The sequence below is a fragment of the Octopus sinensis genome, linkage group LG1 (assembly GCF_006345805.1).
Source record: "Octopus sinensis linkage group LG1, ASM634580v1, whole genome shotgun sequence".
Classification (NCBI taxonomy): domain Eukaryota; kingdom Metazoa; phylum Mollusca; class Cephalopoda; order Octopoda; family Octopodidae; genus Octopus; species Octopus sinensis.
The window spans coordinates 51899594-51921624 of NC_042997.1; the positions used below are offsets into that span (position 1 = coordinate 51899594).

The 22031-nt window shown below is 32.9% G+C and overlaps 1 protein-coding gene across 3 annotated transcripts in view; it reads left to right on the top strand.

Annotated features, from left to right (window-relative positions):
* The window catches only part of LOC115232624 (ubiquitin carboxyl-terminal hydrolase 32), a 166547-nt gene that overhangs the window by 109156 nt on the left and 35360 nt on the right, over positions 1-22031 (top strand). For 2 of the 3 annotated variants that reach the window (XM_029802624.2, XM_036500816.1), the window contains exons 9-22: positions 348-422; positions 545-628; positions 825-886; positions 1475-1580; positions 1927-2331; positions 2881-3021; positions 6808-6961; positions 9489-9643; positions 10956-11037; positions 12390-12467; positions 13928-14066; positions 14766-14871; positions 19303-19406; positions 20938-21007. In XM_029802624.2, coding sequence (XP_029658484.1) covers positions 348-422; positions 545-628; positions 825-886; positions 1475-1580; positions 1927-2331; positions 2881-3021; positions 6808-6961; positions 9489-9643; positions 10956-11037; positions 12390-12467; positions 13928-14066; positions 14766-14871; positions 19303-19406; positions 20938-21007 — 1761 coding nt within the window. The remainder of the gene's footprint in view (positions 1-347; positions 423-544; positions 629-824; positions 887-1474; positions 1581-1926; positions 2332-2880; positions 3022-6807; positions 6962-9488; positions 9644-10955; positions 11038-12389; positions 12468-13927; positions 14067-14765; positions 14872-19302; positions 19407-20937; positions 21008-22031) is intronic. The other variant, XM_036500817.1, reaches the window with a different exon arrangement.

Below are 22031 nucleotides of genomic sequence, written 5' to 3' on the forward strand. Positions count from 1 at the left end.
GTCATGACTTTTCTTCTGAATATTGTCATTGCATAACAGATCTCACTTCTAATCTAAGGATGCATAAAATGTACAGAAATATTTGTTAAAGAAAGAAACTCTTAATTTTCAAAATCAAAAACTATCTAAGCTTAAAATAACTAGGGTCAAATTTATTTAATACACAATTTTATGCCACTCCCAGGCTTTCTCTTTGATAATATTTTTATATTTTTTATGTAGCTATAATGCAGTGATCAAATATTGCAATTTTAAACTTAAATTACTGTTAATTTTTTTTTAAGTGTATCAATATTTTATATTCCAGTTGTACATTAATATTATTTATGATTTCTATTCTGTAAAAGGAAGATGATGTTTTCCATCGATTAGATCCCGAAACAGTTGCTATGGAAATTCTTCTTTGTCATGATGGAGACCAGGTAAGGTTCATATGTTTAGAAGTTTATATTTATTTAAAATTTTTCTCTCTTCTGTTATCTCCACTGTCTTGATACTATTAAATTCACAGAATATCATAGGATAATCTTCAAAACTCTTTCAGGATGGTTGTATCACCATGGAAGAATACTTGGTATGGACTGTTAACAATACACTTTCAGAAGACCTGCTCAATCTCCTCAGTCAAGTAAGTTTCCTGTGAATAATTTTATAAAGATTTGTAACTTATTGATTATGCAATAGTTTTAGATTAACTTTTTACTGCATTTAAATATATTTGTAATTTATTAGAGCTGTTTGCTATTTAGCTGTAAAAATAGGTTATTTTGTTACATGAAGAAATGTAAATTACTGAACTTACTCTATTTTATCTTTTATTGTAGATATGTCATATTGTATTGGGATTGCGACCCCTTACACGTGAAGAAGAAGGGAAGATAGTCAGGTTAAGAGAAATCATTTTTTGTGGCGTTTTTGATGTCTATATATTACTGTCTTGCATCCTTTATGTTTGGTTATTTTTGGTTATTCTACAGTATTGGTCAATTTCCTTTTTATGACTTGTATGTTTTTGTTTTACTCTATTGTCATTTAGAAAGTATAGTATATGTTAAATTTTTGTGCTGTTGTGTTACATGACAGTCACACTTTAGAAGTAGTCATGGTAGGTGATGAAGATAATTAAAAAAATATAATAAAATTAAATACTTTTACTAGAATACAACTAAGCAAAAAGTAATCTTTACATGTTGAACATGGAATTAGAGGGTTATTTTTTTAGAGTTAAAATTATAGCATATTTGGTAAATGTAATTGGATACTTGTGAAGAAAGGTTTTTGGGTACCACTTTGATGTTGCTTTTTTTTCCCCTCATATTTTGTCTCTGTTCATGTTTAGATTTAATATGTACAAATCTTATTTTAAAACCAATACTTTAACATTTATTGATGTAAAGCATGTAACACTTTTCAGTTTTTCTCACTGTTTCTTCTCAATATAATTACATATACAAATCTCATTTTGTTTAATCAGGGGTTGGTTAGAGAGAGAATCAAGAAAAGCCTTAAAAGTTGGTCAGACATGGTACCTTATTAGTATGGCATGGTGGAATTCATGGAATGAGTATGTTACATCAGAAGTAAGTATTGAAGTTCATTTAATTAAAATAAAAATTGATTTGATTTTATCTTTTAAAGGAAATATTGGTAAAATAATTGTTAAACATGAACTGTAATATACTTATTTGGACTAAATTACAAGAGATTTCCATCTTTTGTTCTCATTGATAATTTCTTGTTATTGATAATATTACTTTTCTGTTTTATTGATTGCATTTTTATTTGTTTAATTGCTCACATCTTAAATATTGTTAAATTTTGCATATTTTAATAGGACTTCAGATTTTTTAACAGATTTGATGATGATTTTTTAGAACCAAAGTAACTGCATGTTGCTGATTTAATTCTCCTTTTACCATTCAATAGGCTCCGCTCTCATACAATGATATTGATTTTCCTATATCAAATGATATAAAATGGTCAAGTATAGACTATTTGGGCCGACAGAGAATTGCTAAGAACAATAAGAACTCTTTAATTGCAATGGAAGATGATTCAGTTGTAATGGTGAATGTAACAAAAGTTGAAAATAGCTACACTATGCAATCAATGACATCTAGTCTTCTAGATGATCACTGTTCTCGGTCAGCTGTCAGTTTGTGTGGTAATGCACGACAAGAAACTCTTAACCCACTTGACATGTGCAGCAATACAGTAAATCGTAGTCCCAGTGCATCTCCGAAGATGCGAAAGAAAACTCAGGTATATCCAGCTCCCCAGAAGCCTGGAGCTATTGACAATAGTCCTCTTGTACAAATAAATACATCAAAGGTAAAAAAAACCCTACATTTTTTTTCTTTTTGCTTATTAAATCTCAGTGTTTGACTAAAAACTTGAACTACTGATTATGAATTATAAACCTCTTACAATCATTATATCTTTCCCAAAAGGCAACTTGCTGGCAAGTTGTCTAAGAAATTTGGTGAAAATAGTTATTCACATTTGACTGTCTAGTAATAAGAACTCGAGCTTGATTTTAATTTTTGCTTTACATGCAATAAACACAAAGTGCTATACAGTAATCCCTTACCATATCATGGTTCAACTATTGCACGCTCAGAACATTGTGGATTTTTCTGGCTAATATATGTAAATTTATATCCCAGTTTCCTCAGCACATTGCGGGTTTCTGTGGCCAATAGGTATTTATATTTTTTAGATTTTAATTATTTTTGTGGGAGGTTTTGGAATGTAACACCCATGATAGTCAAGGGATTATTGTAGTCTGATATTATTATTTGCCTTATATCTCATTAGACTATTATTGTTTGACAAATTGTGTGTTTTTGTTTTTCTATCCTTTGTTGTCCATTTGTTTAGGTAATGACTTTAACAATTGAAGGTGGTCGTCTAAAGAAAGATGTACCATTAGTGAGATCTCGCGATTTTGAAATAGTTCCTGAACCAGTTTGGAGAGCTCTTTCTAGTTGGTATGGAGGCAATCCAGCTTTACCACGCACCGTAAATATATTTTTAATATCTTTCTGTTATAAACCATGGGAATTATAAACTGGTGAATATCTGCTCCCATATTTTTGAATACCTTCACGTTTATTAAACTTACATAAATATACACATAGGTATAAGCATGGCTGTGTAATTAAGATGTTCATGGTGTATGTGTGTGTATACATACACATCTGTGTCTGTATTTCACATTTGTACTTCTGTGAAAATTAGCTAGAAGTGGAGATGTTGTTGACACTTCTGTTCATAAAAAAAATCTGCTGGCCTTGCATCTTTGAAGACATGTGAAACAAGAGATTCCTTACTTGAAAAACTAGTAAAAGTTAGTGACAGGAATGGTGTACTGCTCTGAAACAATGCCTCAATAATATATTTGTATAAACAATACAAGTATGGGGAAATGGATGTAAAAACAAAGCAAAAAGTACATCTGAGTAAAATATATTGAGACTAAAGAATTAATTTTCATATATTGATGACCACATCAATCTTAAAATACTCAACCATGTAATTTTGGGTTCAGTCCCACTATATGGTACCATGGGCAAATGTCTTCTTCTATAGCTGCCTAACCGTGGGCTAACCAAAGTCATGTGTATGGATTTGACAGACAGAGACTGAAAGAAGCCTATTTTATATATATATATATATATATATATATATATATATATATAATATATATATATATATAGTTCAAATTTATAGAAAAACAAAGATGAGACAGGTGTAGGAACAACGAACAAGTGTATTAGTTTGATGTTCAGGAAAAATGGAAAAGTCTTTTACGTTTCAAGCCTACACTCTTTGACAGAAAGGAATAGAGAGAATGAAAAAAAAAGTCTTGAGTTCAGTAGTCCAACATGGCGAATGATTGGAAAAAAAGGGGTTGAATGAAAGGGAGATAATAATAAAGAGAGGTTGAATGAAGGGGAGATAATTGATGCTGGTCCCAACAAGATGAGGAGCGCAAGTGTGTGCGTATGTGAGAATGGGGTTGAATTAGTTTGACTGTGTGTGTGTTTTGTGTGTAGCAATTGTGTGCTTTTTCATGTGGTGTGTGCATATGTGCGTGTGTGTGCCACTGTGACCAAATAGTGTGCATGTGTATAGTGTATGGATGTGGGCGAAAGTAATCTTAGTCTATATGTGTTGCATGTATGTGTATATATTGTCTGTGTTCAAGTATTATGTGCTTGTGGCAGTGTGCATGATGGTGTGTGGTGTGTACTGAGTTAAACAGTGTGTGTGGCTGCTCATATAGTGTTGTGTGTGGTGACACTATTGAAGATTGTGTGTGTGTGGATGATGGTGTGTTGTGTGTGGAGTGGGAAGTTGTGGGTAGGTGTGTAATTCTGTGTCAAGTGAGTGTGAATCCATATGGGATTGATGTCAAATGAAGAGAGGTGGTTAGGTTGTGTCAGATGAAGAGAGGGGGTGAGTTAAGCCCATATGGCACAAAGGAATGAAAAGAGTTTACTTGCTGTTCACGGTGAAGGCGGGAGTCCAGGAGGCTCCTCTGCAGAGACAGTCCAAACACAGACATGTTATGGCGAATGACCATTAGAGCAGAACTGGCATGAGACCAGAGTGTCATTGCTGAGTCTGATGTCCTAGAGGTACTCCATGAACTGGTCAGCCAAGCAGTGTCCCGTTTGACCAATATACAAGGAAGGACAGAGAGAGCAGGGGATCAGTAAATGACATTACTAGAGGTACAGGTAAAGGAGTCAGTGACATGATAGGGATCGTGATGGGTGCCTGTGAAGATGGATGGGGCAGATGTGACAGCGTGGGCAGTGGAAGGAGCCAGGCTGGGAGGTAGGGGTAGGGAAGAAACTGTGGACCAGGTCATGCAGGTTATGGGCTCATTTGAAGGAGAGAAGGAGTAGGTTAAAGAAGATGTGCATGGTGGAGGGGTGAGATTGGAGTTTCCAGAAGGCTTGGAGAATGGTGCATTGGAGGGGTGTCAGGTGAGAAGAGATAGGTAAGGGTGGGGTGGAGAAAGAGCAGAGGCATGGTCCACAGATTGTTCTCGGGCAAGGGCAGTGTGGATAATGGTGAGGGGATATCCATGTAGGATGAAGTGGTGAGCCATGAGTTGAGACTGAGTCTCAGTCATGGTTGTCAATGCAGAGCCTACGTAGACAGAGGATTTGGGAGTAAGGGATAGAGAGCTTGATGTGGGTTGTGTGGGAGGAGAGGAAATTAAGGTAGGAGTGTGAGTCAGTGTGTTTGTAGTGGATGGAGGTAGTGAGAGTGGTGTGGTCAATGCTGACAGAAATGTCAAGAAATTTGAAAGAAAAGTTAGAGATAGTGCAGGAGAATTCAAGGGCAGGATAGGACAAAGTTGTTCATGGGAGAGTGAGGTTGCACCGATACAGTTATTGATATAATGACCATATAGCTTGGGTGTGGGACCAGTGAATTGTGAGAATATTTGGGCCTAATATAGCCAACAAACAAGTTCGCATAGTTGGGGCCCATTCTCATTCCCATGGCCACTCCAGAGTTCTATTACAAAAACTCACCCACAAACAAGAAGCAGTTGAGAGATAGATAGATGGATGGATATATGTCTATGTATGTATGACTGTATGTGTGTATTTGTGTGAGTGAGTTTCTACTTTCCTTGCATTCACTACTTGCTAAACAATGGTATCCTGACAGTTTTGTTTGTTTGCAGTCTACCATGAATGCATATCTAGGCTGTTTGATGGAATGGGAGATTATTAACTATCTTGAAAACAAGTTAGGTTTACGGTAAGAAGGACATTGAGCTATGGAAAACACTGTCTTAGTGTACTCTTGTCTAACCCTGGCACATATGGAAAAGTAGATTTTAAAACACTATTGTTATTGATCATGTTGAGGATCTTGTGTATGCTCTCAGCAGTTTTTAATTACCTGTCATAAAAATCTCACCCTTTTTATTCCTGTCATATTAATGTTATGTTAAGACTATAGATTATTGCAAATAATATATTCATCTCACTGTGTTGATTTGGTTAAGCTAATTACAATATCAGTCAATAATCTAAAAATGCATGCTTGTACCAGATAAATGAAGTGTGATTTTTGTTAAATGTTTTGCAGTTTATGAAGCCAATGAATGATAAAATGAAAATAATTGACCTGTTTAGTGGTGTTAAAATGTGTTTCTTTTCAGAGAGATTAAAATAAAGAAAAAATTAAGATTATGGATTAGTAAACATTTAAAAAATATAATCTTTTGAGTCTTAATCATGCTCCTAATTCTATAAATTTATAACACTTCTTGGTTTTTTATGTATCTTTGAATTCTTAGTTGTGATTTAGTAAATTTATTTCAGTAAAATTTTCCATGCTAACAAATTGGTAATACACTGCATTCTCTAAACTTATGCTTGGAGTAGGTACAATTTTCAGGTTATTTCTAATTGCAATCACTCTACCGTGAATTTGATTTGTTAGATATATTGAAATGTAGAGTTATGATTTAACACAATGTATGGCAAGATACACAGTTTACAGACAAAATATTCTACATTTAAAAATTTAGTAGCCATATTTCTCCATTTTTTAAAAATTTAGATAGTCCTTCTGCCACCAGATTAAATTCATTTGGATTTTTACATTGAGCATATGGGCAGGAAAACAAACAATGCACAATGAAACAACTCTTCTAAACATGTATCACAAATGACAATAATAAAAGCTGTTTTGATTACTAGAATACTATATTGTTGAGTGTGTATGGATTAGAGGTATATATTTAATATATTTGTGTATTTCTCTGTATAGGTAATTACTTCATCAAAAGGTAATGCATATTCAGAATTAGAGTTATATCCAATAACCGTCCGCCTGTTTCGACATCAAAATATACCCCAAAAGCCTGTCCAAACAACTTCAACTTTCACTGGAATGATGGCTGGAATTAGTGGCATGACATTTAGTAAGTAATTTTATTTGCTATTAATTTCTTGATTTTATTTAATCTATTTATTGAAATCTATCTGCAACAAATTTAAATTAACTTCTGCAACAATTAAACTTCATATATCCTTCCCCATAATCTGACATGTAATACAGATTAATCATGAAGACTCAGCTAATTTGTTTTCCTTATTTGAAATATATTAGTTACTGCATTTATTTTTGATTTAAATGTATCTTTTCAAGTAGAGCACTGGTAATGATTGGCTAAGAAGTTTGCTTTTCAGCCATGTGTCTTGGGTTCAATCCTATTGCATGCCATCTTGGACAAGTGCCTTCTATCATAGTCTTCAGTTGATCTATTCCTTGTGAGTGGAAAGTGGTAGGTAGAATATGTGTAGAAACCCATTTTGTGTGTGTATAGATATGTGAGGAACATGCTCTAAGTACTCAGAGTAGAAGTAAATTATCAATAAAATGCCTCATCACTATGAGATAGTTTATAAAAATATGTTACAGCAAAAATACTTACTTGTTTGTGTGTGGTTGGTGTAAGGAAGGGCATCCTGTCATAAAAAGGTGTGTTTATTTAGGTGTGTCAGCTTTTAGGTCATTAAATTTTTAAAGGTTCACAAAAGAATATTAAGTGGTCAACAGATTTCTTTATTTGTTGTTGGTATTATTTGGAAGATTTAATTTGTTTTTGGAAGTTGGATGTTATCAGTCAAGCATGTAAAACTATGTCATTAGGTGTGTTGATTTAGGTGTGTCAGCTTTAGGTCATGGTGTTGTTAATATAGAAATTTACTTTTGTATTTTAATGTTCACAGAAAGAGGAAAGTAGGTGTAAAGGTTAGTTGGTCAGTAGATTTCTCACTATGAGTTAATTGTTGTAGATCTTATTTGATTACAATATACAAAATTTGACCTTTGTGTTTTAGGTGAGTAGAGTTTGTGAGCTATGTTTTTATATTTCTTCTATTCCATTTCAAGCATGGGTATTTTATAATAAATTATTTTCAACCTGTAGCTATACATAAATGTGGGGTATTATAAGAATGTGTACATATAATTTCATATAAAAATACACTCAGACAAAAAAAATTTCTAAGCCAAATTAATCCTCCATCAACCTTGCATATATATATATATATATGTATGTATGTGTATGTATACAAGGTTTACAGACTTTTTCAGGAGAGGCATTTAATAATTTCAAAGAAGTACAAAATTCTCATCTCCTTCAAAACAGCATCCTCTGACTTTGATGCACTTGTTGTAGTACTCCAACCACTTTGTGAAGGCCACGTGAAAGTTCTCCAAAGTGAAGGTGTTCAAGATCCTTGTCACAACCTCCTTTATCTTCAAACTGACTGATCTTAAGCTTGAGTGGACAACAACCAAAGGTCACATGGAGCAAGGTAACAGAAAGGCTGGATTGTTTGGAGGCTGAGAGAATGTTTTGATGTCTGTCTCTCTCAAATAGTCGGTTGCAAGATGTTTATCACTGAACAACCTATGAACAAATTTTGGACATGTTCAGATCTTTATGAATAATTCTGTGTACAGTTGCCACACCAATTCCAAACTGTACCTTTATAGACACATGACAGATGTCTATGGAAAATCACAAATTTTCTTAACCAAGTCTGCTGTTTAGATGTTCTTCCTGCATCTCTCATCCTCTTTCACTTCCCCTCTACCATCCTTTAGCCTGTAATGCCAGCATAAAAGTTAATCCATAAGCAGTCTGGAGCATTTTGTAAGTTTCTTTAGCATTTTTGTCCATTTTTTTGCAAAACATTGTTCTATAGCCAGCTTCCAAACATCCCGACTGCATTTTGTAAACTGGTCAGCTGTGACAAGCAATGTTTAATAGGGTATTTTCAAAGTGCAGTTATAGTCGTTTTGTTCAATCTGGAATAATAACAAAAGTCTACAGGTCAGTTTATTAGACATATAGTAATGATATACTAAAATTACAATAATCTAGGACAGTTGGAACTGCCACTCCTAAAAAGTCTCAATTTCTGGAGTGTACCTTGTATATGTATAAATGTATGCTTGTACACTTATATTAGAAATTTTTTGAGATATTTTTGTTGCAAGTTGGGCAACTTTTACATAATTTCTTCTGATAAATCTGTGATGCTAATGTTTGCATATATTATGGGGATATTTTGTGCTGTGGAGGAGGGGAGAAAAATATGTGAGATATTAGCCAAAAGAAAAAAAACAAACTATTGGTTTGAAATGTTTTAGTGCTTTGATGATTTTGTGTTTGCAGAAAGAGATTATTCAGAATTTTGGGTTAATAGTTTGAAAGTATATAGAAGCTGCTGTGATAGCTAAAACAAACTAAACAAGAATGACAATTATTAGAATGTTTCAGGTGTAATTACTTTGATTCTTTCAAGAAGTGTAGAAGTTTCACTAGCATCATTGTTACAGACTTTCTCTTTGTGTATTATTTAAATTCATCATTTAATTGTTAAATACATTTTCAATTAAAAAGAAAAAAATGTAATATTTCTTGATATTTATAGATATTGCCAACTTTTCAGCAAATACACCCCGCCGATATTTAGCTTACACTGCAGCATTTAGCCGACATCATACATTGCAACAAATCTATGAATTTCTATGTGGAAGACTTCGATTTAATAAAGAAGATATTCGACTTTGGAAATTTAAAGATGAGGTATATTGTGTTTGAAGATATTTCAGTTGAATGTTAATAGTTAAATATTTTGTTTTATCAATTTTTTTCAAAACTTCTATTTGTTCATCTGTCATCCTAAAAGACATAGAAAAAACATTTTCTTTGAAGATAGCCTTTCATAAGGCATTTATGTCTTTCAGAATTGACTTATATAATTGTAGCTGGAATTATCTTTTAAATGGTTTGTGTAAATGCATGAGTTATAAAAGTTAAATTAATGATGTATACTTAAGGTTTTGAGTACCATCTATTTTTTTTTTCACAATGAATCTTTTGAAAGAGTTTGCCTTATAAAAGAAAGTAGTCTTTGAAAAATTTTGATGTTTGCCTGTGCAAATATTTTTATGATTGGTTGTTTTACTTATAGCTAAATATTCAACCATGAATTAGTAGCAGTAGCTTCAGTTCTGAATTAGCTTGTATGATTTAAACTATATAATGATATAATTATCTTATTTCTTTCTGTCACTTTTAGACTCCCACACAAAACATTTCATTCAGACCGCCTTTTTTAGCAAATAGAATTAGAATCTGAAGAAAATAATAATAGTGAAATTAATAATTGAGTAAAGTTTGCAAATTTGGATGTTTGCATGATGTTGAGAGTATTTATACTTTGACCACACCAATATGGTTATCTCTGTCTTTGGGGGATAGAAAAAAGTATAAATCGGTGTTACGGAATGATATATATATATGCACAGGAATGTATTTGTGTGTATGGAAACATCATGGCATATGAACTTATTTGTATTTCAAAATGTTATTTCACACATCTTCATACAGGGTAATGTCTTTCCTGCTTCCAGATTCTAAGGCACTTTAAGTTAGCTGGTTTTTCACCAGTTTTATACTTCTGTCCTGGATAGTGGAAGTGCTTCACCCTTGTTTCTTCAGACTCAGTAAATTAGCTGACTGAAACCAGCCTCTAAGGCATGTCCCCCTACTGCTCATATTTGCCCAGAACTTCCCCAAAATAGTTCAATTTTAGCTGTGCTGCAGCAGTCAGGCAAAGAACAAAGCCTACAGTACTTTGAAAAAAATGACCCACCACTTTCTATCTTACAACACTTAAGATTGAATATTAATTAATGTCAACAAACCATGTCAATTTAACCTTGGAAACTCTCAACATAACTCAGCTTAAGATATTTGAAGAAAGGAAAATAAATTAGAAAGATAAAATAAATGCGATAAATATGAAAAGGGCTTTTTATACTCAGGTTGTATTTATAACTCATGATGTCTTTTTTTTCACTTTGATTCCATTTAAACTTTTTATTTGTTTCAGCATAACATGACTCTTTTGGAGGATGACTGTATGACATTAGAAGATGCTGGGGTGGAAGAAAATCAACAAATTCTTATTGAAGGTAAATATTTTTAGGGTATTTCATTTCAATGAAACATTAATTTGTCCTTAATTTGAGCCAATTTCATAGTGCAAAGTTAGGAACAAGAATTTAGCAATTTTAACTTTTCATATATAAGTTAATTATTCATTCTCAAATTTTATTCTTTTTTTTTCCATATATTAGAGTCACCAACAGAAATTCCTTTTAAATTTTTAATCAAACAAAAAAGAACATTATCTGTTACGATTACGAAGATCTTTCAGCACTGAACAGAAATTACTAACATCTATATCTAATAGATTAAGTTATGAATATGTAGTGGAAAGGTGTATCAGTAGATGTTGAGGTAACAGATGCGATAGGCATGTGGATGCCTTCAAAGTAAACAAAGGAATAACATCAGTTTGTAGTTTAAATAATTTATTTAAACGGCACTTGCATTTGCTTGTGGTATGCACAAATTTTCACTACATCAATTCGTTGCCAACTGCTTTGAGCTGGCGAATAAATCAACAAAATTCATCTGTGGATATGAAAGGGTAGAACTGAATATGTTTTGTGTCGGTGTATGCATTGGTCATTCAACCGGACATGTCTGTGTGTGTGTGTTGGTCATTCACACTGGTCGTTCATGTTGAATATCTGAGAAATTATTGGCCTCCTATCTCGTGGTGCATCTCTGATTTGACTGTCTGTCCCTTTATGGATTACTGTATTTATAACAAGTCATGGCAGCTAGAAGGACAGACATACCACAGGAGAAATTGTGCCTAAATAGGTCAACTCTTGTCCATTTGAACTTCACCTGACATGGCTGAGGTCTGAGTTCAAAGGAAAATGATCCATCATTTTTTGACAGGACAAAGAAATTTCTTTTGCGCCTGTTTGGTCAGTGGTGGATCAACCGAGCGAGAATCCTTAGATTCGGTTTCGAATCTAAGCTTGGAGAAAGGAAGTTAGTTCTTACAAATATAATGGAAAGAATTATGGCAAGAATTATCATGAATGGATATGAGTTTGTTTTTTTTTCTAATTGTAAAATTGCAAATATATTTCATGTGAAGTAGCTGTATAAGTACTTATTAAAGGACTTAAATCTTCGCTATCTTTTTCTATTAGAAAGCGCACTTGAGTGTCTTTATACAGAAAGCTGGTTGTAAAAGAATGAAACTGGCTAGCTATTGACTTTATACAAGACAGATAAGGATCTTATTAGTGGAAAAAGTTCAGAATAGTCTCTGCTGAATAATGAAGTAAATAATGAAGGAAGGAAGTAGGTTAGAACCCAAATATTGAATGTTTAAACTGGCATTGTTACTTTCTAAATATTGTAATTTCTCTGAGAGTGCCTTCGATTTGTTTATTTTTAGTTCGAAACAAAGATCTCACATGGCCTGAAGAGATGTGTCAGCTTGCAAAACACAGAAATTTTAGTAAAAAAGATAATGGTAAGGAAATATATTATTTCATTTGTTCTTTTGAAATTGCCATCAATCAGTAGTTGCTAAATATTATTTTTCTGTTGTATGTCTTTCAATGGTGGAGGCATGTGGCTTAGTGGTTAAGGTGTTGGACACATGATCGTAATACTGTGGTTTCAATTCCTGGACTGGATGATGCATTGTGTTCTTGAGCAAAACGTTTCATGTTGCTCTAGTCCACTCAGTTGGCAAAAATGAATATTCCTGCATGGACCAACATTCCGTCCAGAGGTTAATATATATACCACAAAAACTGGGAAACCAGCCCTTTGAGTCTGTATGAATCGGAAAAGATCTTTATCCTTTTTTTATATATCATTCAATGAGTTGTTGAGTTATTACAGAGTAGAATTTGTTTGCATGGATAAACTCCAATTCATCTTTCAAGATCAATAAAAAATATATATCATCATGATACTTCATTGCTTTAGATAACACTACAACTAACAGAAGGATTTTTGACAACAAACCTACTGTAGATTTATATGTTATCTGATAAGAAGTGCCAATCGTAATCTGAGGGTTACGAAAACTACAGCTAAAATCCGGCTTTTGATGAAGTCAAAGTTCACATAAGGGCATGTAAACAACCAAACTGATCATTGTAAATTTAAGATTAAAAAATTTTTCACTAGCTATCATCATGAAGTTTGTAGTATTGAATAAAAATTACTTGTCATAATGATTTAATTGAATTGCTGAAATACATATCTTCAGATTGAATATTACTCTAAATTTATCAAATACTAGTCTTGTTTTTGTTTATTTAATTTTGCTATAAAACTTGAAGCAATTTATGATAGCTGTATACTAATACCCATTATCATCGTAATTCAACATTTGTTTTTCATGCTGGATCTCCTAAGCAATATTTGAAGTAGTGTAAAATAATTGTAGATGTTTTTGATCCAATTCATTTTTTATATTCCTATCTTTTGAGAATATCATCAAGTGTGTTATCACTAACTAATATTTTCCTTTCTAAACTATCTGGATTACAATGTGTTGAAGACAAATAACTGGATAATACCAGTGCTTTCAAACATGATATAACATATAAAAACAACCTTCACTCTTCTTAACCCTTTCGTTACCCTATTTATTTTGAGATGCTCTGTGTTTCATTCAATTAATTTTAAATATAACAAAGAATTTAGTAAAAGAACTTAGTTTTATCATTAAGCTAGTGTTGGGAACATAAATTGTGACTAAGGTTTGGTGGAAGATTTTAATTCAGAACTTATGAAAGTAAGACATTTGTACTACAGAGCCTGAGGCGGTTTTGGCTGGGTTGGTATCAAAAGGGTTAATCTATTGTTGTTCTTGTTTATTATCAGATAACGTGTGCACAAGCTCTGTTATAGATAATGGTAATCTGTTTGTCAGATTGTGTTAAAAATATTTTAAATTTTCTTTTTTATATTTAGTACCCACAGAGCAAGGTGCAACAGGTTTAAATAATTTGGGAAATACATGTTTCATGAATGCTGCTGTCCAGTGTGTCTCAAACACTTGGCCCCTTACTCAATATTTTACTGGTGGCTTACATCTGTATGAGCTTAATCGGTAAGTTTACATATTAAGTTTATCAAGACATCAGTTTTTTCAAGCTAATTACAACTAGGTAGTAGCTTTAAAAATGCTAATTGGAGATATTGACAATATTTAGAAATTCTAACATTAGCCTTTAAATACTCCTGTTTATGTATGGTAGACTTAATCTGTTGCTCGTTTAACCCCCTCAATCTGACTCTTGGTAGCTTTTAGCAGAGTCCACTGTTGCATGAATTCAACCTAAGTTTTTTATCTAAAGATAACTTACTTCCTTCTTCCCATCAGTTTTAGAAACCCTGAAATTGTTCATGGGTGCTGCCCTTTTCCCTTTGAACATGAAAAAGGTTCCATCTACTGGAACCTTTAATACAAATGGTTTAATATTTAGCTTTTTTTTTTAATGTATGCATTCCAGTTACATCTCTAACACGGAATTTATTTCCCATACTTAACTAAAGGTTCTTGAATACATTGTACATTGACCAGTCAATTACTGTGTTGTACATGATTAATGGTTTGCCTACTTTTGTAAAACAAGCTGTAAATTTCTTTGATAACACTTAGGATCAAATTTTTATTTTTCCAATCATTTTTAGTATGTTTTCATAAAATAATTCCTCATTACATTTTGATAGTATTTTGTAGATCAAGAATATTAGTCATTTTTCTTTAAAATGCTTTGCAAGTTATAAGGAATAACTTTAATTTCAGAATGAATCCATTGGGTATGAAAGGTCATATAGCTCAGCGATATGGTGAATTAGTGAAAGATCTCTGGAGCGGCTCATCAAAAACTATTGCCCCACTTAAACTCAGGGTAACAACATTTTATTTCTAATTTAAAAGAAAAATAGAACCATTATATACATATATATTTATATCATATAATATGTGTTTCCATGTATTTTCTAACCATTTCTGGTAGCCTGTTCAGTGACAAAGCTGTAAAGAAAAGGTATTTAAAAATGTCAAGACTCTCTTTGCACAATTATTCCCCCTTTTTACAGTTTAAGAATTTGTTGATTTTCTCATTGTCCCATATATGTTGATATTCTGTAGTAAATAGATTTTTTTTTCTAGAATCTAAGTGTATCTTGGGCAATGAGTTTGGTATCCTCATCAAACCCATTACTCAAATAGATTTCTTCTTTCTTTTGTATTTTTACTAATACATTGATGACAACTGATCAGTTGACTTCCACAGTAGAGCATGTTTATATTTTGTGGCTCCAAACAGTAGCAGGTTGGCTGATATTTTATTTAAAGGTTCCATCAATATTCTATTGACTCATCACTCTCAGCTTTGTTAATTATCTTTGTATGTCTTATTTTATTCCAGATTGCTCTAGCTAACTTATCATCCTTCAGGGAAAGTAGTATCTCAAATACATTCCCTTAAAATTCTTAGCTCAAAATTGTGTTATGCCTATAGCTACCATATAGCTTTCTGCCCAAACCATATAATTAGTTCTGTCATAGAATCAAGGGCAGTCTTGGTTGGGTTAGTATCAAAAGGGTTGCTAGATGATTTATCTCTTTAGTCTACTGTCTCAGCTAAATACATTTAGTTAAAGTAATACTGTAAATTTAAAAGTTTCTGACACCACTATAATAATCATCCTTTAATGTCAGATAAAGTTTTGAGAGTGATTTTATACATTCAGATGGCCTTTCTGTTGCCAACTCTCACCTGTTTCCAAGCAAAGTAATATTTCTCTGTGGCAGACATGTTCTTGTAGAATACTGGAAATGAATGACATTGCTTGTGTGATAGTAACAATCATTTTATAACTATCACACAATATCAAGACAAGGCTTGTTCTAATTGATGACTGCTTCAGGGATGTTCTAACTGACAACTAAGAGTAAAGACCCCCTTCGGTCATGAATGACCATGGGATTGCACCTAGAAAGTTACCCTCCTAGACACAAGTCCGGGCAAGGTTGTTTATGGAAGGCCAGCAGTCGCCCATGCATACCAGCCTCCCCTCTCCACGCCACCAGTGTTATCCAAGGGAAAGACAAAGGTCGATACAGCTTGGCACCAGTGACGTCGCAACTCATTTCTACAGCTGAGTGAACTGGAGCAACATGAAATAAAGTGCCTTGCTCGAGAACACAACTATAATATACATATATATTATAGAAAACAAAGTACTGCACTTTGTACAAATGTCTTAGTAAACCATACTCATTGTTAACTTTCCTTAGGTTGTTCTTCATTAGTATCCCAACTTAACAATTCAGTTAGTTCCTCATATCCAAACACTTAGTGGGAGACTAATCCCCACCAAAATAATTCCATAAACAACAATTGTATTCTCACTGATAAAATTTAGCATATAAAATTTTTTTGAAGTATTAAACAAGAAGCAATAAAACAATGGTTTTAATCGATTGCAGTGTGAAAGACACATATTTGCCACTGAAAAACACACAAAGACTGTTTACTTCACTTGAACATTTTGACATCTGTTATTATAAATGTTTAAGTGAAGTTAACAGTCATATGTGTCTTCCATGCTGCTTTTGTTTTTTAGTTTCAATGTAGAGTCTCAAATCCAATCACTTGTCTTGTAAGTACACCTCCAAAACATTGATTTGATAAATCAATCATCAAATATCATCATTTAATATCTGTTGTCCATGCTGGCATGAGTCGGACGATTTGATCAGGGCTGGTAAGCCAAAGAGCTGCACCAGATTTCAGTCTGATTTGGCATGGTTTCTGTGGCTGAATGCCCTCCTTAATGCAAATAAAAGCAATCAGATAACACTTGATTTTTTTTCCCTCATTACTCATCTCTCAATGTTGCTTTGCTGTTCATATTTGGTCACCTAAAGGAGGAGCATCTTGTCTCTTTATAAATGTGTCATGAGTTGCTTGCTTCCATCATAGTCTTTTCTTTTTCTTCATAAATTTCATGGTAGCAGAAAATGAGCATTATTTAGATTTACAGCAACTTTTCTACCTCACTTGAGATTTGAATTCTGAAATTCAAAATTATGAACTGCTCTTTGAATGTGTGACTTTGCTTCATCTAGCCCTTTAACAGTGACTGAACAAACAACAGTTTCCATTGTTAGATCTTTAGCTTTTCTGTAGTGGTATTCAATTTCAGTGAGGTCCTTGTGTATGAGCTCTTGGTCATTTGACCAAGGTCATTTATGTGACCCATAGAAACATAAATGTCAATTGATTGGAAATATCAATGATGGCTTCTGATTACTTTGGAGCAGCCATTTCTAGTTCTTCAAATCCCTCAAATTGTCAATAAATTGACAGCAAAATTTGTTCTAAACCTCATATTTTCTCTGTAATTTGTTTCAGGTTTCTTGTGTTACCTTTACGACACCTTGAACATTGAATGATTTCCAAACTTGTTTCAGTTTCAAGCCTATTTCCTTATAAAGAGTGTTTTTTAACTAATGAAAAGTCTATTGACAATAGTTTGCTTAATGTCTTGGTAGTTCATTATTTGCAAAAGTGATGTATTTGGCAACAAGCAGTTGCCTAACATTTGTATGGTGCAGTGGATGAGTACATTAGCTGTATTCAGTAGCACATGAAAAATGGAATATTTATTGTATGTGTGAGTGTGTGTGTGCACATGTAGAGAGACAGATAGGTGAATATAAGAGTAGAAATTAATTTTCTAGCATGGACCTAATTAATAGCCAAAACATTTTAATGAAAATATTTTTATTCAACAAGTAATGTTGAAACTTTTGATTGAAATAATAATTGAATTTCAACAATGGAAAAAGAAAAAAGAAATGGAGGGCCAACACTGGATGCAATAATTAATTTGGTATTATCTCAATCATTGGCATTAAAAAAATTTGAAGTATTTTTTTAACAGCACACATTATTTTGTGTGTGCATAATTTCAATTAGACACTATTGTATACTTACATATACAGAAGTACTTTTATCAACCACAAATACATTATATAACTAGCAATTTGTAAAAAGTATATGAATGGCAGTTTATTATCATGTGCATTTATTTTAATCCAAACATCTCATGAATTATTAATTATGTAAGAGACATTTTTGTTCAGAAGTATGAAAACATATATAGAAATTTGTGAGCAGAAAAATCAGTAAGAAATGTAGGAAATCAATTAATAAAATACTGTAAAGAAGTCTATAAAGATTTACTTTTTCATCATTTTGTATTTCATCACATACTTTTCTAATTATTGACTGCATTAAATGGTGTTTAGCATCCCCTACTTTCTCCTTTAAAAGACGTTAGTGGAGAAGCAGCAGTACTGATAACTTTGTCAGACTTATGAAATTGACGTGCTTGGTTGATAATCAGTTTGACCTTCTTTTGCCGGTAGTGCTGCCTTTTGGAGAAATGTATGTAGGAAAAGAATTGAAGAAGATTCTAATTCTAAGGATAAATGATTAGGAAAAAGAGTGTAGTTCTAAATGGATAAGACAAAATAAGAATGCAATATTCTTTTAGAAGAGAAAACACTGCAATGGATTATGAGGAATTCTCTCAATTTGAGATTCTTTGAACTTTGTATTTGTAATGTCATGATGTTTTTGCCTTCATCATACATCTGTATTCCACTGTTACTTATTTTTAGCTTATTGGACTGGTGCATTGAATCATAAACATCTTTAGTAAAGAAATAGTGTAACATCTGTCAATATTTGTCAAATATGCTAGGGATTAAGCCAGGTGTTCAGGAATTAGAATTTAATAATGTGAGATACTTGTAGTATTGCCCCAGTTCAAACAAACTTACGATAAAATTCCAACCTTGATTACCCTTATCTTTATTCTACATGCAAGGAACCTAGGACCACATTATCCAATATGTCCTACTGTAAGACAGCAGGATATAATTTGAGGGAAATAATTGTTTCCTACTAGATTTTTAATGTCAGTTAAACACTTGTGTGCACTATGCAAGCTCTTTATCACTGCATTTAGTAAATAGAGAAATACTCTGAGTGTGATAATTATTCCAGATGACTCTCCAGAATAAACAAATTTTAATGCTTAGGAGAAATTGTATTTCAGTAACAAAAAAAAAACAAAAAAACCCTGTTGATTAATCTTCAATATTAAAGAATTTCATCTCATATTGTGATATTTTTGTTATCCTTTTAGCTTTACATTTATTCAAACTTTTATAAGTTATGTGAATATTTACTTTGCCATTTCTAGGTATATGTGTTTTAATTTGGTTGTTTTCCATTTTTCTCTTGACATCATTTTTATAGTGGACGATTGGTAAATATGCTCCTCGGTTTAATGGATTTCAACAACAAGATTCTCAAGAGCTTCTCAGTTTCCTTTTAGATGGATTGCATGAAGATCTCAACCGGTAATGTAATTTATTTATTAACTTTTTTTACTGTCTTTACAACTATTTATCCAGCCATAGAATGAAAGCTTTTCATGTCATAAGTGTTGTGTGACTTTGTTATTCCTTATTTGTGCAGAAAGACTGAGTTTATAATATAGTGAAGACTTCCTGATCTTATTGTCAAAAGTGTTTGGTATGTGGAATCATCACCATCATTTAGTATCTGTTTTCCGAGCTGGTATGGGTTAGATGGTTTGGCTGGAATTGGTAAGCTGGAGAGCTGTACCAGGCTCCAGTCTGTTTTGGTTTGGTTTCTATGGCTGTATGTCCTTCCTAACACCAACTACTCCACAGAGTGTAATGGGTACCTTTTATGTGTCACCAACATGAGTGCCTTTTACGTGTCATTAGCACAGGTGCCTTTTCGTGTCACCAGCATGGCTGCCTTTTCCTTCTATGTATCATCAGCACGGGTACTTTTTACATGTCACTGGTACAGGTGCCCTTTACGTGTCACTGGCACTGGCCATGACTACAATTTCACTTGGCTTGATGTGACTTCTGAAGCACAGAAAACTTCCAAAGGTCTCAATCACTTGTCTTCACCCCTGTGAGACTCAAAATCTGAAGGTCATGCTTCATCACCTTGTACCATGTCTTCCTGGGTCTACCTCTTCCATAAGTTACCTCCACAGAAATTGGCACTTCTTTACACTGCTGTCCTTGTCCATTTGTATCCTATGACCATACCAGTACAGTCATCTCTCTTGCACACCTCATCCGACACCTCTTATACCCAATTTTTCTCTCAAGACACTTACACTCTGTCGTATGTGCACACTGACATCGCACATCTAGCAAAGCATACCGCCTTCATTTCTTTCAAGCCTTGTCGCTTTTATGCTACTCTAAATAGTATGGTTTTCTATAACCCTGGATCAACTAAAGCCTTGTGAGTAGATTTGGTAGACAGAAACTAAAAAATGTCTCTCTCTCTCTGCAGGCACACACACATACATGTGCATGTTTGTGTATCTGTGCATATCTCCAAGTGTCACTGTTATACAAGCAGGATTTATTTTGAACCTTCTATGAAAATGTATCCAACCAGTGTAAATATTACCTTACTTAGAAACAAGTGAGAGTTGTTAACAGGAAGGGCATTTGGTCATAGAATTTGCCAAGGCAAACTTTCTATCTGACCTATGCAAGCATGTAAAATTGAACTTTAACACGTTGATAGTGATGATGTTGCTTGCATTAAAAAAATGTGCTTAGAAAGAATGTTTTACATTTGTGAAGACCTAAATAGCCCAAGAGTATACATTAATAAAAGAAAGATAATAAATATTTTTAAGTTTTCCTACTTACATATATTTATCTAGTTCAAGGATTATATTTTTTCTTTGTATTCTCAATATTGTGTAAAGAGGCTAAATTTTAAAACAGTCCTTGTTTCTTATTAGTTTGATGATATGCTTTTTGAAATGCTTGTGTAAATGTTTATATTTTAGGATATAATTTAATTTAGGTTTTATCACTGTTGCAGGGTCCACGAGAAACCATATGTTGAATTGAAAGACAGTAATGGACGTCCTGATGAAGAAGTAGCACAGGAAGTAAATATTCTTTTCTAAAACTTTACCAGGAATTATTATTCTGTAATAAAAATTTTCAGGATGGAAAATAGATATTGTTTTAATGCTTTCTAGCACAATTAATTGTTTCAAGAGGAGAAATTTTAGTGCAGTTTATTCCCTTTTACATTTTTACTACATAAAATACTTTAACCTTTTCGTTACTATATTTCTGACCAAAATACACCCCTTATGTGTTTCAATTAATTTCTCACATAATCATAAATTTAGTCTGGTTTCATTAAACAACTATAACTTTTTTATTTATCAATATACTAATGTGATTTTTGGAAGATAATTTAATGAAATGTTCTCAACCAATTCTATACTATAATTTTTGTCACAAAGTGACTCTAATTGCAGGTAGATACAGGTAAATTCAACAAAATATAAAATTATTAAAATTTTTGTTCAAACATCACTATAGAAAATGGGTTATTAGCTAATATTCAATTGGGTATACAACAAAATTTTACTATAGAATTTGTTATTCTGGGTAACTTTCTGATACCCATAATAATATTTATGGCAAAATAGGCCTTAATTTCATTTAAGGTTGTGGGAAACCACAAACTATCCTTTCTTTCGCTTTGTTTACATTTAGTGTAACGGTTCGTTTCCGCCGTAATGATTTCAAATAGGCTCATTCAAAAAAGTAAATAGAAATAGTCTAAGGCTTTACTCTCCTGGGAAAGACTGGCTTGGTCCAGTTTCTTCAGAAAAATCACCGAAAGAAAGTTTTTAAATTTTCACTCCATTCAAGTGCCAATTCATTTTCTTTATTGCTGTCGGAGCTCTCGGATTCACTGTTTTCACTTTCGGAAAATGAAACATCGGATTCATTATCAAATACCTCGTACTTTTTTTTTCAGTCATAGAGTTAGATTTATCAAGGTCTTCAGTAGAAAAGCCTTCGAATTCTGACTCGCTGCTTGATATAATGAAATTCGTATCCATTTTTTGTCAGAATTACAAATTTTGAAAACACAATAGGAACAAATTTCGG